Below are 16,537 nucleotides of genomic sequence, written 5' to 3' on the forward strand. Positions count from 1 at the left end.
TTACAGGAAAGCTTGACAACCACGAATTGTTCAAGCAAGAATCATCAATGACTGCTAAAACTAGTGGATAAAAGTTTGATGAGAGCTGGATATTTACATAGTCTCAAAGTATCTCCCATAAAGAGAAAAATCATTACAGTGGAAAAACCTGGCAGATACTGTCTTTAAGTAATTAAAGTTAACATCACCAGTAATGGTTCAAACTGACATCATGTACCTCCTGATATGACACATCAAGGACATAACATCACTTCTGTAGTATTCCTGCCCAATTGCATAATCTCAATTAAATCATGAGAAAAATACCAGACAAATGCAAACTGAGTGCATTCTACAAAATAATTGTCCTTTAAAAATCTCAACGTATGAAAGATAGAGGAACTGTTCCAGATTAGGGAAGACTCAAGAAACATGACATCCAAATACAAAAAGCAATCATGATGGCATTCTGTACCTTTTTGTTTTTCCTTATAAAAGACATTAGTGGAACAGTTGGTGAAATACGAATGAAGCCTCGATATTAATAGCATCATATACTTTATTTCCTAATTTTAATAAGTGTACTGTGGTTATATAAATGTCCTTTTCTCAAGGAAACACGCCCTGAAATGTTTAGGGGTAAGGGACATAATGTCTGCAATTTGCTTTCAAGTGATTCATAAGAAATAGTTACTGAGAGTCATTATTGTGAGTGTAGTTATTGAGGAAAAAAATAATAAAGCAGGTGTGGTAAAATGTTAGCAATTGGAGAATCTGGATGAAAGATATGTGGGAGTTTTTTCTACTGTTCTTGCAAGTTTTAAGTCTGAAATTATTCAAAAAATTTAAAATGCCCCTTCTCCCCAAAAAGAATCACTATATTTCAGTGACTAATGAAATAATAGACCTAGGCAATGATCATCAATGAATGTTAAAACTGCTACATGAAAGATCAACAGAACTTTTATAATGGATGAATCAGCCTGATAGCAACAGGACTGATGAATTGTGACATAGTGAAAATGGGACAACCAGACAATGCTGCCTGTGATGCAACAGGACGTACAGCAAGTAAGTATTCTTGGAGGGGGAGGGGAGAATCTGAATCCAATAAAGTTTCTAGACCTGACTACTCATTCACAGATGTGGGGGAGAGTAACAAATTGACACTATAAGGACGCTCCTTGCTGAGTCCACATTATGGGATGTTCTGCGGGTAAATGATCTTGTTTTTTCAATTTTTTTTTTTTTTTTAGGGGAAACTGGTTAGACTAAAAGAGACTTAAACAGAGCAACCAAATGCGATCCGTGAACCTCATTTTGATTCTGATTCAAACTTTTGTAAAAGGACATTTTTAAGATAATCTGAAAAAATCATACAGACTGGGTTTAGATACTAAGAAATTATTAATATTCTTAATGTGGTATTGGCATGTACTTTTTTTTAAAGGTATCTTTGTCTGTTACCATGCACATTAAAACATTTACGAGTGACTCAATGATATCTAGGATTTGTTTTAAAATATTCTAAGGGAAAAAAGGTGAGATTAAAAAAACAAAATTGGGCTTCCCTGGTGGCGCAGTGGTTGAGAGTCCGCCTGCTAATGCAGGGGACACGGGTTCGTGCCCTGGTCCGGGAAGATCCCACATGCCGCGGAGCGGCTGGGCCCGTGAGCCATGGCCGCTGAGCCTGCGCGTCCAGAGCCTGTGCTCCGCAACGGGAGAGGCCCCAACAGTGAGAGGCCTGCGTACCACACACACACACAAAATTGGTAAAACGGTAGGAGTTTGTTACATTAGCTGCTGTGACTGAAAGTTGTGTCCTCCAAGATTTTTATGTTGGAAGCCCTAGTCCCAATGGGATGGTATTCAGAGGTGGAGCCTTGGGAGGTCATGAGGGTGGGGTCCTCGTAATGGGATAAAAAGACGATTTTTAAGAGATAAAAAGATGGGATAGAAAGAGAAAGACCTGAGATCTCCTTCTCTGCCATGTGAGGACATAACAAGATGGCGGCCATGTGCAAACCAGATGACTCTCACCAGACACTTGATCTGTCAGCACCTAGATGGTGGGACTTCCCAGCCCAGACTAAAGACACTAGTCTACTTCAATGTATGCTTAAGTTTTTTCAATTAAAAAGAAAAAAAACTGAACTCAGGCAAAAGCTAATTAAAGATGAAAGCTGCAGTAACCTCAGCACTGTTAGGGACTCAAACCCCTTGGGAATGAAAGTTTAAGTCAGCCACCAGCTCAGGGGCTGGTGGAAGGCAAAAAGAACATGAAATGGGAAGTAAATAAGGAAGTTGTACAAATATCACCCACAGCCTCATGACAAGGAACAGAAACAAAAACTGATGTATATTTTATTCCTTGCTGTATATATACATATATACATATACACCAATTTTTCATATATATCTGTGTGTGTATATATATATATGTAAAATAAAATTTAGTCGTTAAGATAATAATTATCCAGGTGAGACTGTGAATTTAAGAGATATTAGTATCACCTAGAAAAGGATATGATGACTGACCATTAGATAAGGTATTAGTGATTTCCCTAGTTACTAATCCTTCAGTAATCTTACCCTCCTACTCTTCCAACGCCAATTCTTTTTTCTCCCCTGCCCTCCACCCGCATTTCTTTTGACTGAATATTTAAGACGGTTTCTGATTCATGATGGGACCCTGACCTGCTTAGGGCTTAACTTGACGTTATCAAAAGAAGTCAGAAAATCCAAGTCAGTGACTTGTTCCCTTAATTGAGGCTCACCATGCTTACATTTTGACCTACGTCTGCTTTAGTAAAACCAAAATGGGTATGTGTCAAAGACTCACACTAAAACACAAGTGCTAAATCTGCAAACACCAAGTGTCAGCGATACGCTGCAAAGATGTACAGATGCACACACAGATCACACTTGCACATATGCACTCAGGAGGTGAGAGCTGAAGGAAACCTCACAGATCAGCTAGGCCAGTAGTTCCCCACTCAAGCTGTCCATTTAGGGTCACTTAGGGCACCTAAAAAATAATTTCCAGTGCTGGGCCCCACCCTAAATAAGAAACCATGGGACATGGGGCTCAGGGACTGATTTTTGTTTCAAGTTCATCATTTGATCTGGGCCAACCCCCTCATCTGACAGGCAAGGAAACTGAGACCCAGAGACAGGACAGGAAGGACAGGTTAATAACGAAGCTGGTACTAATATCCAGTCTCCTGGAACCCACGCCACATTACCTCCCTGAGGGGTACTTCTTTACACTGATTTTCAGATGTCTAAGAGGGAGGCTGCCCATTTTTAATATGTTCCATTGCACCTACACATGAGCCCACAAACTACCTTCTCCCTTGCAAAATGGCCTACAAATATTTATCAAGCATTTATGTGCTGGGCATTGTACTATGCAATTACATTTTAAGTTACTGATCACAGCTACCTCACAGTTCCCATTTCACAGATGGGGAAACAAATACTTGCCTAAAGGAGATAGCAGGATCAACTTTCAAATCTGACAGCTTGACTCCAGTGCCCCCATCCACAAAACCACTCATAGGTTCATGCCACAGGGTACCTTTAAAAACACACACACACACACACCCCAAAAACCTAGATTCTGTATAGAATTGGGGGTTGCTAGACACAGCAAGTTTGAGCCCTTGGAAATCACTCGTTTCCCAGCTCTGCACAAGAATGGAACAGAGCCTGTGCCAAGCCCCCTCGTCAGGGTAACCACTAGGATTCCTTTCCCATGATGGATGTGCACAAACTCAACCATCCCAAACTCTTCCAACTTCAAAGCAGGCTGAAGAGAATGACAGCGGTAGAGGCCGCTAACTGCCAATGTTAACATCCATTCCCTGTGTTTCTTAGAAACAGAATCCCAATGGTATTTGGGGTGGCAAACCACTCAACTAAACCCCCCAAATTTCCAGCTTTTTTTTTTTTTTTTTTTTTTTTTTTTTGTGGTACGCGGGCCTCTCACTGTTGTGGCCTCTCCCGCTGCGGAGCACAGGCTCCGGACACGCAGGCTCAGCGGCCATGGCTCACAGGCCCAGCCGCTCCGCGGCATGTGGGATCTTCCCAGACCGGGGCATGAACCCGCGTCCCCTGCATCGGCAGGCGGACTCTCAACCACTGCACCACCAGGGAAGCCCTCCAGACTTTCTTGAACTAACTATAGTTACGTATCCACATTCCAGTTGAAAAGACTTAAGATGTTTGGTAGAGCTCCCAAAAGAGCTCCTCAAGGAAGGCTGACTAACAGGGAGGTGTGCTCCCTGAGCCTCACCCCAGTCCTTCGTCCTGCCTGGAATATAGGCACGATGGTTGGTGCTCTAGCAGTCACCTTGGACCATGAGTGACCTTGAGAATGGAAGCCACAACCAGGAGGGTAAAACAGAAAGAACCTGGGTCCCTTAGCCACACCAGCCTTGGCCTGATGACCTCCAGATTTCACTTGAGAAATAAACTATCTTGTTTAAGTCACTGTTACTTTGTATCTTACTATATGCAGCCAAACCTAACAATGACCCACTGACCTTCAGGACTACTTCTCATGCTAAAGGAGGCATTCAAGGGAGAAAACTGGCTACCAAGGGAAAATAATCCCCCACTCCTAGATTTGGGGGGACAAGTAAACAATCTTTAAGAAATGATGTCTCTGCTTAAGACCAGCTGGACTGAACTGAGTGTTGAAGCTATGGTGAGTTCCATCCCCATGATGTCATCACTGCCAGCAACGAAAGGGGAGGCAACTGCAGCTTTTAGGCTGCAGGGCAGTTGCTGCAATTAGGGAAGAGCCCAGTTCTCCTCACTTGCTTCCCAACATCTATGTGCTGTTTCTCCCATACATTGAACCACAGCAGTGTTTGTTACTTTAGCTGCAAAACATTCCCACTGACGAATCCCTGGAGGGAAACTCTTCTCTCAGAGGCCCCAGGTGCCCTGTCCAGAACCAACACTACCAAAAGCTATGCAGGTCCATCATACTCAGGGCATCTGACAATGTCTGTAAAATGATCACACATCTGGCTGCCTCAAGGTTCCCAGGCTCTCCACGGTCCCAGCAAGCACTGCTGCTTCATCAGGAATTGCCTGTGCTCACAGCCATCCTCTAGAGCTGGGCTTTTTACTTTTTGTTCCCAAATAACCTATTAACTATGAGGCCAACTTCCATTTGGAATGTGCTCTCAGCTGCACCTTACTCTACTTAGAACGTGCATGCCTGTTGCTCTTTTAATGAAGCTCTGCTTCGCACACTGGAAGCACAGGAGAGAACTAGGTTCATTTCACATCAGAATCATACACAGACTTTTTCATTAATAATGTGGAGAGGACATTTTGTTTAAAATAAACTTCAATTTCTTCACCTGATCAATTTAAAATAAGGTGTAGAAAATGGCACACACTCTATTTATGCGTGTATATATTTGTATATATGTATTATTTAAAATAAAGCCTGAAGTACCATTACCCTGAAATTAAAAAGAAAATAATCCCTCAATTTAGAGTCAACGAAGAATTGAAGTTCCTTGATGTATATGCATAAACTAATTTTATGCAGCTATTTCCCCAAAACAGCAACAACAGTACCTCTCATCCCACATGCTCTTCTATAAAGTGACCACTCATTCCATCAAGGGAGATGTTGGAGGTGACCATGTTCCCCAACCCCCTGAATCTGAAATAGCTTGTGACTACTTTCACAAAGTGTCACAGGAGTGACACTATGTGACTCCTGAGTCCAGGTCAGAAGAGGTGATGCAGCCTCTGCCTGGTTCTCTGGGGGAAGCCAACTGCCAAATAAGAAGTCCAACTACCCTGAAGCTGCCATGATGGAAAGGGCACACGTAGTTCCTCCAGCCACCAACCCAGCTGAGTTCCCCGGCAATAGTCAGCATCAACTGCCATTCACACGAGTGAGCCATTGTGCCAACCAACCTATCAAACCTTCCTAAGATCGCAGCCCCAGCTGACCTCTGACCATAACCAGAGGAGACACCATGGAAGAGCTGCCCAGCTGAGCCCTCCCCGCAGAGTCCTGACTCACAAAATTACCAATAAAATGCAAGGGTTGCTGTAAGCCAGTTTGCGGGTAATTTGTTATGTAGCAACAGTAACCAGAACACCAACTACCTCGGGCAAAGTATCCATAATCAAACTACCTTGTCTGGGTATGTTTTTTAAATCTCTGACTTAAAACAACTGGAAGCAAACAGTGTACAAAACAAATACTTTAAAACTCAGGAAGAGTTTAGATAATCTGCAAGTAAGTTCACAGAAAGAGATACGAACGTGTTTGCTGAAAGTGAAAGAGTGAGCAAATGAGAATGTGAAAATTGGTAGAATTGAGACAGAAACAAACATTCTTAGGAAAGAGTGGTTTCTTTCCACCATGTGGGAAATTCCTCAGGTAGAAGCAATGCTCCTCATTAAGCAAATGGAATGTTCCATGACTAAAACGACGCTGCTCCCTGAAATATGCCTACCCCTCCCCCAAATGTTTGTGTTTTATTTTTAAATTTCCCCTGAACAAGCATACAATAGAATCTAGCTTGGAAGGTGTGGGCAGGCTCTGGAGGGGTGGGCACCTTCAGGGGTGTGTGTCTGTGTTGTGAGGACAGGAGACGATCTGCAGGTCAGCAGAAAGGGGCAAAGGAGCAAAGACATTTAATCAACTTACCCACGTTTACCTTGACCTCTACATTCTCAAATACAGAACCAGTCAGCATTGCATAGCCTGCCAGAGAAAGCCACAGCTGCGTCCATGTCTTGGGTGCTCATGTGTCTGGGGCTTTTCCATGGTGCCAAGAAGATGGTTTGGTGGAAAACTCAGCCTCGACAAGGGTGAGTACAAGAAGTGTACTCAGATAGAATACCACCAGGTTTTATTTAAGTTCCTTTTTATTTTCCTCCACACTGGCAAAAGTTCCGAGGGAGCTTAAAGTTTTGTAAACATTTTAACTATCCCTCTTCCCCACCCCCCACTTTTGAATTTACAAAGCAAAGGAGAGCAGGAGCCCCAATTTTTAATGGTTCCCCATCTCCTCATGCTATTTGATCCAAAAACTATGTACAAGTCTGTAGCAGTCTCTGTATAGTTACTGTACATGTTTAAGAGGGAGGGAGGCAAAAAGGGACAGGGAGAATGGTGATCCAAAAGAATAAAATCAGAAACCCAAATATAATCATCCAAAACCAAACTGCTCTCAGAGCAACTCCAGCCTTCTTCGGGCAATGATGACAGAAAGAAAAGGCGCTCTACCAGGAGCCACCCGAACCACAGCACTTCTTGCACAGGGACGGACGGTCCAAAGGCTCCAGACCAAAGTGTGATTGGCAATTCCAGGTGATGTTCTGTGGGGGGTTGGCAGAGGCAGGAAGAGTATTGTTTATAAATAGGGCTTGAATACATTTATATCTGAAGTGAAGGGGTATTACGAGGCCACAACCAGAAGCCAGAACCAGGCTTCTCTCTCCTGTTCTCTCCCATCCCCTCCATCCCACTGCAATCTCCTGTATAGTGGTTTCCATGGATGAAGGTCTTAAAGATGGTCAGGTTTTGTATGTTCTTTTTTCAGAAAAGGCAAGCAACTTGCCATTCCAGAATCTTTAAACAAAACCTTTCGGGGCCACAGCAAGACACACACGCAATGCTCTGAGGAACCAGATGAAATTCCGGGCTTTTATCAGAAGCAGAAGTTTATCCCTATCCAAAATGAAATTACACAAATTCATACATATGGTAAAGATCCTAACTGCCTCTTAAACGAGACAAATTTTCAGCAGAAAGGCCCAAAACAAACTGGTCCTAGTCCTCTGAAGTAAAAATATTTATGGGAAAAAATCCGTTTTTGTAAGAAAGAAAAATTAAAAATAAGTCCCTCTCCCAGGCCACAGGGCTTCCTTTGTCCAATCAGGTTGGAGTATGCCAGGGGAGAAGTCAGCTTGCTTGGAAGTCACTATCTAATGAAGAAAAAACAAGAATCCTTTCTCTGAAAGGATGCTCAGAAAGAAGAGGCGAGGGGTGTGCAACATCAAACCAATCAATCTAAACTCCATCCCACTCAGGGCCTCTTTGATGCAATCCCAGAGTTAGCAGTGACAACGCAACCTTCAGACTGCAAGAGCTCTCACTGTCTCTGTCGGACACTCAAATCACAGTCCATGGGCGTTTTTGTTGCTGGCCAATGTCTGTTACCATTAACTCTCTTCATGATTGCACCAGTCAGACCCCATGCCCGTTTTTTTTGGGGGGGGGAGGGGAGAAGGAGAAGAAAAACAAAATAGAAGGAAAAAAGTGACAAGACAAAGTAAATTGCTATTGGCAGATCCCAACACACTTTCTGGGAGACAGTAGGTGAAATCACGGCACAGTAAACACGTCTGCCCAAAATCAGCCTTGTTGGGGAGTAATCCCAACTGCCACCCCCAAGACACAGGGTCTGGTCCACTTATCTACAGTCTGAGATGCTCACCAACAAAAATGGTTTAAAGAATCTTGGACACAAAGGGCTGGAAGAAAAAGCCTGAGATGATCGGTTCTGTGATTTGTTGCAGTGATAAAGAGTATATGGTGAGTAAGTGTCGTGTCCAAAGGTGCAGAATCCATGGTCAGCAGAGAAAAGAGGGAAGGCCAGTCCGCTCTGGCAGGTGCTCAGTAGTCATCCAAAGTCTCGATTTCACCCATATTGAGTCGCTCCGATGAAGCATTGACTGAAAACCCTGCAGGGAAAAATTGGCAACGAGTGACTGACCACACCCAGACAACCATGTGGCTCAAATGCTAGGCAGGCAGCTGGAATTTTAGTCTCCTGTTTTTGAGCACACAAATAGGGATACTAAAAGGAGGGAGAAGAAAGGATAAAAGTCAGTGTAATGGCTTTTTTGCCTTTCCAATTAGACATTCTATTTTTATATGCTTTATCTTAAGGTTCTGATATAATTTAATTAGGGAGGAAACACACACACACACATATAAACCCAGCACCACTGCTTTAAAAAAAAATTGCAAACCACTGCCTTAGAGAGTCCTGAGTAGAGCCTGGGTTGTAAGTGTGTTTTAAGGCCAGGCTGGCTAGGGGGGAAAGTTCATTCAGAAGGTGTACCTTAAAAGAATGGGGCAGGGGGAGGACAGGAATAACACACTAAGTAAGTACTTTGTAACCACTCGAACAAATGATTGTGAAATGTGAGTGGGAATAACACTACTGGGTTGGCCAAAATTTTCGTTCGGGTTTTTCCATAAGATGTTATAGAAAAACCCAAATGAACTTTTTGGCCAACCCAATACTTCAGCCCCATTTGCTATCAGGAATACTCTGGGTCCGAAACTTTGTCAAAGTTCTGGTCCAGAGATTTTGCTTTCAGTGGTAGGAGGCTCCAGGGAAGACCCCACTACAAGATCCTTAGAGCCCTCAGATGTTCTTCCTATCACAGAGAAGACAGCATAAAAATATTAAAGTACTTTATTCGACTCAATCTACTCTAAGTAGACTAACAAAGGCAAGGATTTCATTTAGCAATATTAATTGACTGAAATGCAATCTGGTTTAGAAAAAGCAGTACTAGCACAGCCACTGAAGGCAACAAGCAGCACTTACAAACACTACTGAGGTTTGAAAACCTAATGCCATCAGCCACGTGTAATTTTTCAATGAACTCCATGATCAGAGATTGATAAAAAGTACTATTAACAGGGCCTCTTTGGAATGAGTGATTCTCAAAAAGCTTTCAGTTCATCCACCCTAAATGAAATCCCAAACTGTTTCAGCTGCTATTTGAATATCAAGAAGTAAACAGGTGATGCTCTCCAGTCTAAAGGCAGTTCTGTTAATATTGAGTTTTCTGCCCCCTCCTGTTTGTTCTTTAATGTTCAAGTTTTCAAATACACATTTTAAATGTACCAATAATAAACAAAAAAAGTCTTACATAATAAAAATAGCTTAATTACATTACATTCTTGATTTCAAAATATCATGATTTGAAAAAATAAACACGCCTATTTATTAACCAAGGAAGCTGTGGTACAAGCTGCTTACAAGGCCTCCTACTGGGAGAGGCTAGGATTCCAAATCCCAACCTGAGTTCTACCCCTCAACTGTGTTCCCATAACCTGCAAGATTTTTTTCCCTTGAAAATAATGAAAGGCTTAGTGTTCATATTTGAAAATAACAGTTAATTAGGTAAGTATAAAAACCTAAAGACCAAACAGTTTATGAAATGAACTATTACTCTGTTCCGAAGCAGGTTTTTCTTTGACTTCACGTATATCTCAAGAACAAATGAAATGTGATAAAAACAATGAGCTACATGAAATAAAAGTGGGAATGTAACAAAAACACAAACTAAAACAATTTTAGTCATACAAAGACAGGAGGGAAAAGAAGCCTGGGGCCAAAAAAAAGTTAAGTATTCGGTGCTATAATATGACGATTACCGGGCTGGGCTTTTAGCAGACATGGTCTCATTTACCTGTCAAAAAAAACAGTAAGGAGGGCACGTCTCCTCCCCACTTGACAGAAGGGGGAGCTCTGGGATATAATGAGACCCCATGCAATACAAATGAGGATGTAAGCCCACTATGCCCAGCTCTTAAGACTATATTAGGTTCAGAACAACAGACTCCCACTCACATAATTTCTTTAAGGTTTGGGAGACCGTTTATATAAGGAAAGTATGACTGGTGAAAAAATGGTAATGTGTGTGTGTGTATTTCTCACATCCAAGTACAGGATGTTGGCTCACAATGGCACTTGGTAGCTCTAAAAACTAGAGGAAAACACAAGAGTACAATGGAGGACATGATCATTAAAATGAAGCTGGGATCTCTCTGAGGTTTGTTTTAGAAGCAAAATTCTCTTTTGATCAACGACCACTTTCTCAATGGATACTTCAGGGTCAAATTTGAACCTGTTTTCCCATTATGTGCATGGGGAACTTGTGACTGATGGATATTTGTTAATTTTTCTTAATCTATAAGTCAATAAGGCATAGATCAATTAAAAACAATAATAAATGGATATGAGTAGGTAAGAGGCAGAAATTATCAGAGGAATTTCCAGAGGAAAGTTTAGTTGAGCAGAAATTCTCACTAAATGGTCCAAGCAAGAGCCCACCCAAGTGAGCTTCTTCAGTATTTTGTTGAACAGTTTTACTTCCCTTATATTTAATTTTTTTTCTTCCCTTTCAAGATATATATTCCTTAAAACTCTATTCCTAGAATGACCTATGTCTCATTCCCTTGAAGGGGGATTTTAAGTCCCTTCCTTTCTTAGGTCTATAATAGGAGATGGGGTCAGATCAGATATTTCATCCAAATACCTTTACCTCATTTTCAGAGGAACCTTTTCCCTGAGAACCTTCCCCCCACCTCACCCCGGCCAAGTACCACAGCTAAATAGCGGGGGATTCTTAGCTAGAACTCACAACCAGAACTGAAGGAACACTCTTAAATCTACATTCACTTATCTCTGTCAAAACTGGATAAAATTTTGGACTGTTCCATCCATCCTTAACATAAACTTCCAAGACATGCAGAAGAAAACAAAATTTCACCAGATCTCTAGGTTTCCAAAGCCAGCTTGCAGAGCATCGGTTCCAGAGGGCAATCCTCAAAGCTGGGTTTCTGCTACTGTTTGATTTCTCCAGCGCAGGAAACCTCTGAAGTATGGATCCTACCAAGGGCAGGGCAATCTACCTCTTGCTGTGCTATCAGCTCTTTCATCTCCGTATCACGCCTCCTAGTCACTTCACACTCCATCTACCCAACACTCAAATACTGCATCATTCCCCTGTAAGCCTGCTCCACTTTCCAGGGCTCATCATTTTAGCAAAAGAGCAACTCTTTTCATCCGGCTGCCCAAACCTTTCCATTCTCCTTGTCCATCCCCTAAATTTCTAAAATCCATCTAACTCCTCTCCATCTCCACTGCCAAAACCCTATTCCAGGCCACCAGTATCTTTCATCTGGTCTATACTGCAGCCTCCTAACTAGTCTGCCTGACTTCCCAATCTGCCACCTTTGCCAATATAACCATTCTATTCCAGACAACAGTTTTATAATAGCCTATTCTACATTCATAAATAGAGAATAATATTAATTTCATCATTGCCTGTGAGGTTGTTAGGCCAATTTAAGAAACACAGGTGGCCCATCAGCTTTGCCTATGCTGTTTATTATTCCAGAAACACCATTCCCTATTCTTCCTGTCTTTCAAAGCCCCAATTCAGGTGTCACCTTTTCCCCAAGGCTGGCTGCCCTGGTATGAAGACACTGGTCCTCAATGTTAGATAAGAGTAGCCATGGGTAACACAGAAGAGTGAAAACAGGCCTGCTCTGAAACCCCAGCTGCACTGCTAAATGCTGTGTGACTCTGGGAAATGTCTTAAATCCTCTGGGCCTTGGTTTACTCATTGTTTTAAAGCTGGAACATTGCCTCATAATGCAGGATAATTATGAGAATTGTATTATACATACAGTGAATGTCAACAAATACTGGTTCTTTTCTGTGAACATCTGATTGGATTTATGGTCTGCTTCCACACAAATCAGCATTTTAAATTTTAAACAACTTTTTCTGTTGTCCATGAGTATTATTTTCCAACTAAATTCAAAGTTTTTTTAAAAGAAATTCATATTAGATATGAAAAAAGACTTTAAAACTGAAGGCACCACACAATGTATTACTTTTCTTACTCCCTATGGCACATGAGGCATAGCTCCTGCACTGAGATGCCCAGTAAATACTGACTACTAATTTTGAACTGGTCAAAAACATTTATTTTTTATAAGAAGTATTTCCCTTCATGAAAAACATTCCACCATGGAACTCACATATAATCTCCCCCCAACACCCAGCTAAGACATTAGGCCTGTGCTCACCTAATAAACTTGGATCTGCTCGGACCATCTTCTGCTTTTTCTTCTTCTTGCCACTTTGTACAGCTTCAAAATTGGACTGTTGGTTGTTGCTTTGATTGGTCTGAAATACTGAATGGAGTGCACTGTGGTTCATCCCCCACACAGAGTCCTATAAAACGAGATAGCACAACTGAGGTTACATGGTGGATACAGGCTTGGCCCACCCTAAGGAAATGGTTGATCTGGGTCTCACCTTACCAAGGATGAGTTTAAAAACAGAAAGCCTACCATGGATTCTGGTAATAACGAAACTAAGAACAGTCCACTGAGCCACGCTTTCCCTTCATTTAGATTCAGACATCCCACTTGAGCTCTGTCTCCACAAGGCCCATCCTGGTAACTCCAGGTGTCCACACTGCTGTGACAGCACAGCTGTCAAAACCTCTCCAGACATACATGGACTCTGTATCATCCACTAGGAATTGGCTCTTTGGCAATCCACACCTCTCACCTACTCAAAGTGGAAGGTTCCTTTGTTCCCCGGGGCCCATCAACAATGTGTGAAATGTCTGGCAGATTATAGTATTGTCAGTACTGGGTACCAGTGGATCCTGAGCAGCAGAGAGCTAACAGTTGTAAGTTTTAACTATTTAAAACCAAATTTATGGTCTATGACAAGCTGGAATTTGCAATTTGGCAGAGGCACTTATATAAACCAAGAACAATGGGGCTGATATGCCTAACAGAGAATGAATGGCTATATCTGCTAATTGGGAAATTCACAAAGGTCTCTGGACACTGAATTTGAAAATATCAAGTCCACCATGTTTTAAAAGGTTCCAGTCATGTGATGTACAAAATTGGGAACATTGTTCTAATTTTCATTTCTCTGGCTGCTCAACATTTCAAGACATTAACACTCACAAGGGCACTGCACTCACTCTGCTGCCTCATACCTGCTGCTGCTGCGGTGGCTGTTGCTGTTGAGGCTGCCGCTGGCTGGCTTTCTGTTTGGCGCGGCGCTCGAGGAACTGCTTGGCAAACTCCTTGGCCTCAGAGGTATCTCCTAAATAGGCCCTAATGTAATCATGGACCTCATAAGGAGATTCTACTTCTTTCAGGAAAGAAACAAATGTGGGAACTGTAATATGAGAGGGAACAAGACATAAAGAGTAACAATGAAATATCACACAGAAGAGATCAGTTTCAGTTTTTAATATATTTTAACACCTAATACAGACATTAATGATGGAAACTTGAAAGGCATGCAGCTATTATGTTAAATATTCTTCAGTCTCCTCTAGAGTAGTAGTGGGGGGGACCCACTATCACTGCAATGCCCCAAATCATCTGAAATAGCACAGAGACAAAGATACCATGCATGTTTCGTTTCACTAAACGTTATTTTGGTAGAAACGAAAAGTCACGTTGATCGAAACAACTGTTTGCCTAAGGCTAAAGTCATCTGGGGATTCATTTCTTTTTTCCTTAAATTCAATCAGTATTTATTAAGTGTGATAATGTGGGCCGGCACCACAACAGATACAGAAGATATAGGCATAGCCTCCTTTCCCTTCACTGAGATATATTCTAAGTTTACAAGAAAAACGGAACATGAAGCAGTGAGGTGCAGGAGAAAAGCACAAGTATCAGAGTTAGACAGACATGGGTTTAAAACCTGATTCTGAAATTTGCTGACTGTGTGACCTTGATGAGTTACTTAACCATTCTGAGCCTCCGTTTCCTAATTTATAAAATGGGGATAACATCACCTACATTGTAAACGTATATCATAAAATTACTGCAAAAATTAGATACCTAAGATAACACATGTTAACCCCTAGAAAGTGCCTAGTACATGGTAGGTGCTTAATGGATGGTAGCCATTGCTATTTTTCACTACTGTTTTCTCTGGCTCGAGCCGACCATTAGCTATTGTTACAATGCTACAAAGGAACCCTTCAATTCCTTTACTGCTCTGTTTTTAAAAGATTCTTCGTTTTAGAAAAGACATCAGAGGTGGACTAGTTCAACAAAGCCCAAGAGTTATGGGAATCCCTTCCACACCAAGCTGGAGGGTAAGGGAAAGACTCACTTCCATCCAAGGCTGATAATTCTCTTTGTGAACAACTAACAATTAGCAAGTTTTTCTTCAAATTGAGCTGAAATCTTTTCACTTGCGTACATTATGGGTCTTAGCTTTATCCTACACAAAATAAGTCTACTTGCTCTGTCACATGATTCCCATCCCTGCCCCCAAAGGCAGGAAGGGAAAAACCTCACATCACCTCAGCCTTCTCTTGCCCAGGCTGACCTCTGTCCCCACTATAACAGTTACTCTCCTCTGTCCATCTGGCAATGCCCCCCATGAAATGAGCAGTATGGAACTATGACCTCTTCCGCCCTGTACATCATAAGACAGCCTAAGATAGCACCTACTTTAGCACCTACTTTTTGGTAACCACTGATAACCTATTTCAGCATAGTATTATTAAAGAGTCAAGTTCCTATGGTAGGTGCAGGACTTGACCTCCATCAGATTTCACCTCCTGAGTGTTGGCTCATCATCATTCCAATTTTCTAACTCTTTGTGGGTCCTGCTCTGCCATTCCACATGCTGGGTTTCCCTCCCCAATTCTTACCATCCAAGTTATTTGCCGTATTAAGGGCATGAAGCATCTGTTCACACCACTGGGTAAATCCATCTTGGGCTTTATTTACTCCCTGAAAGAGCTTCAGCAATTTTTCTTCTTCTTCTACTTTCTTATTCTGCCGGTTAGACACACCTACAGATTTACTAAAGCAAAACAATAGGGCGATATTATATTCCCAGAAACTGTTACTATATGATTATACTCTAACACCATAAATAGATAATGTCTTGGCAACACTGGATGGCTGTCCAGCAATCCAATTCTTGGTTCCAAAAATGAAAACAAACAAACAACGACAACAAACCCGAAACAAAAACACTGACATACTGGGGGTGGGTGGGAGGGGGGGGTTATTCAATACCCCCTTAAAATCTAGCCTCAGTGAATACATTCTAGTTTGTGAATACAGGGCTTCTTTTCAGAGAAATTATTAAATGCTCCCCTATGTGTCCTTCAGGAAGACTTTAAATTTTGCTAAGCCTCAGTTTCCTCATCTGTAAAATGGTACTAATACTTCTTTGGGTTATCAAAAGGAATAAAGATACTATATGCAAAGGCCTAGAGCATAGTGCCTGGCAAAAATGCTCAATAAACTGACATTTAGTGTCCTATGCATAACACATTAAGCCCTCAATCAAGAAGATATATTCTGACAACACTACCATTTATTAAGTAGTTACTATGTGCCAGGCACTTTACTAACTACTTCACATGTATTCATTTAACCTTTAGAACCGCACCCATGAAGTTATTATCTTCATTTTACAGATGAGGGAACTGAGGCTCAAAGAGGTTCCCTCTTGCCCAAGGTCACACAGCTAATAAGTGGTAGTGCTGGGATTTGAGTTGATGTGTTTAACATTAAAACCCATGTTCGTTCAAAAAACCTGTATACTGAGGAAAGAAAGATGAATGTAAAATGTAACTAATTTATCATAAAAATAAAATGGTTTTAGTGTTTATAATACTCATAGTATAAGTAACTTAAAAATATAAGTTTAGAGAAAAATGCTAAAATCTAGAGAATACCTTG

At 41.5% G+C, this 16,537-nt stretch overlaps 1 protein-coding gene across 1 annotated transcript in view; it reads right to left on the reverse strand.

The window, feature by feature from the left end:
- Positions 1–8,294: 8,294 nt before the first annotated feature.
- The window catches only part of GIGYF2 (GRB10 interacting GYF protein 2), a 130,838-nt gene continuing 122,595 nt past the window's right edge, over positions 8,295–16,537 (reverse strand). Inside the window, 4 exon segments of the mRNA XM_079709614.1 lie at positions 8,295–8,712; positions 12,872–13,019; positions 13,807–13,991; positions 15,493–15,647. Coding sequence (XP_079565740.1) covers positions 8,645–8,712; positions 12,872–13,019; positions 13,807–13,991; positions 15,493–15,647 — 556 coding nt within the window. The 3' untranslated portion in view covers positions 8,295–8,644.

The sequence above is a fragment of the Hyperoodon ampullatus genome (assembly GCF_949752795.1).
Source record: "Hyperoodon ampullatus genome assembly, chromosome: 8".
In the NCBI taxonomy this organism is placed as follows: Eukaryota; Metazoa; Chordata; class Mammalia; order Artiodactyla; family Ziphiidae; genus Hyperoodon; species Hyperoodon ampullatus.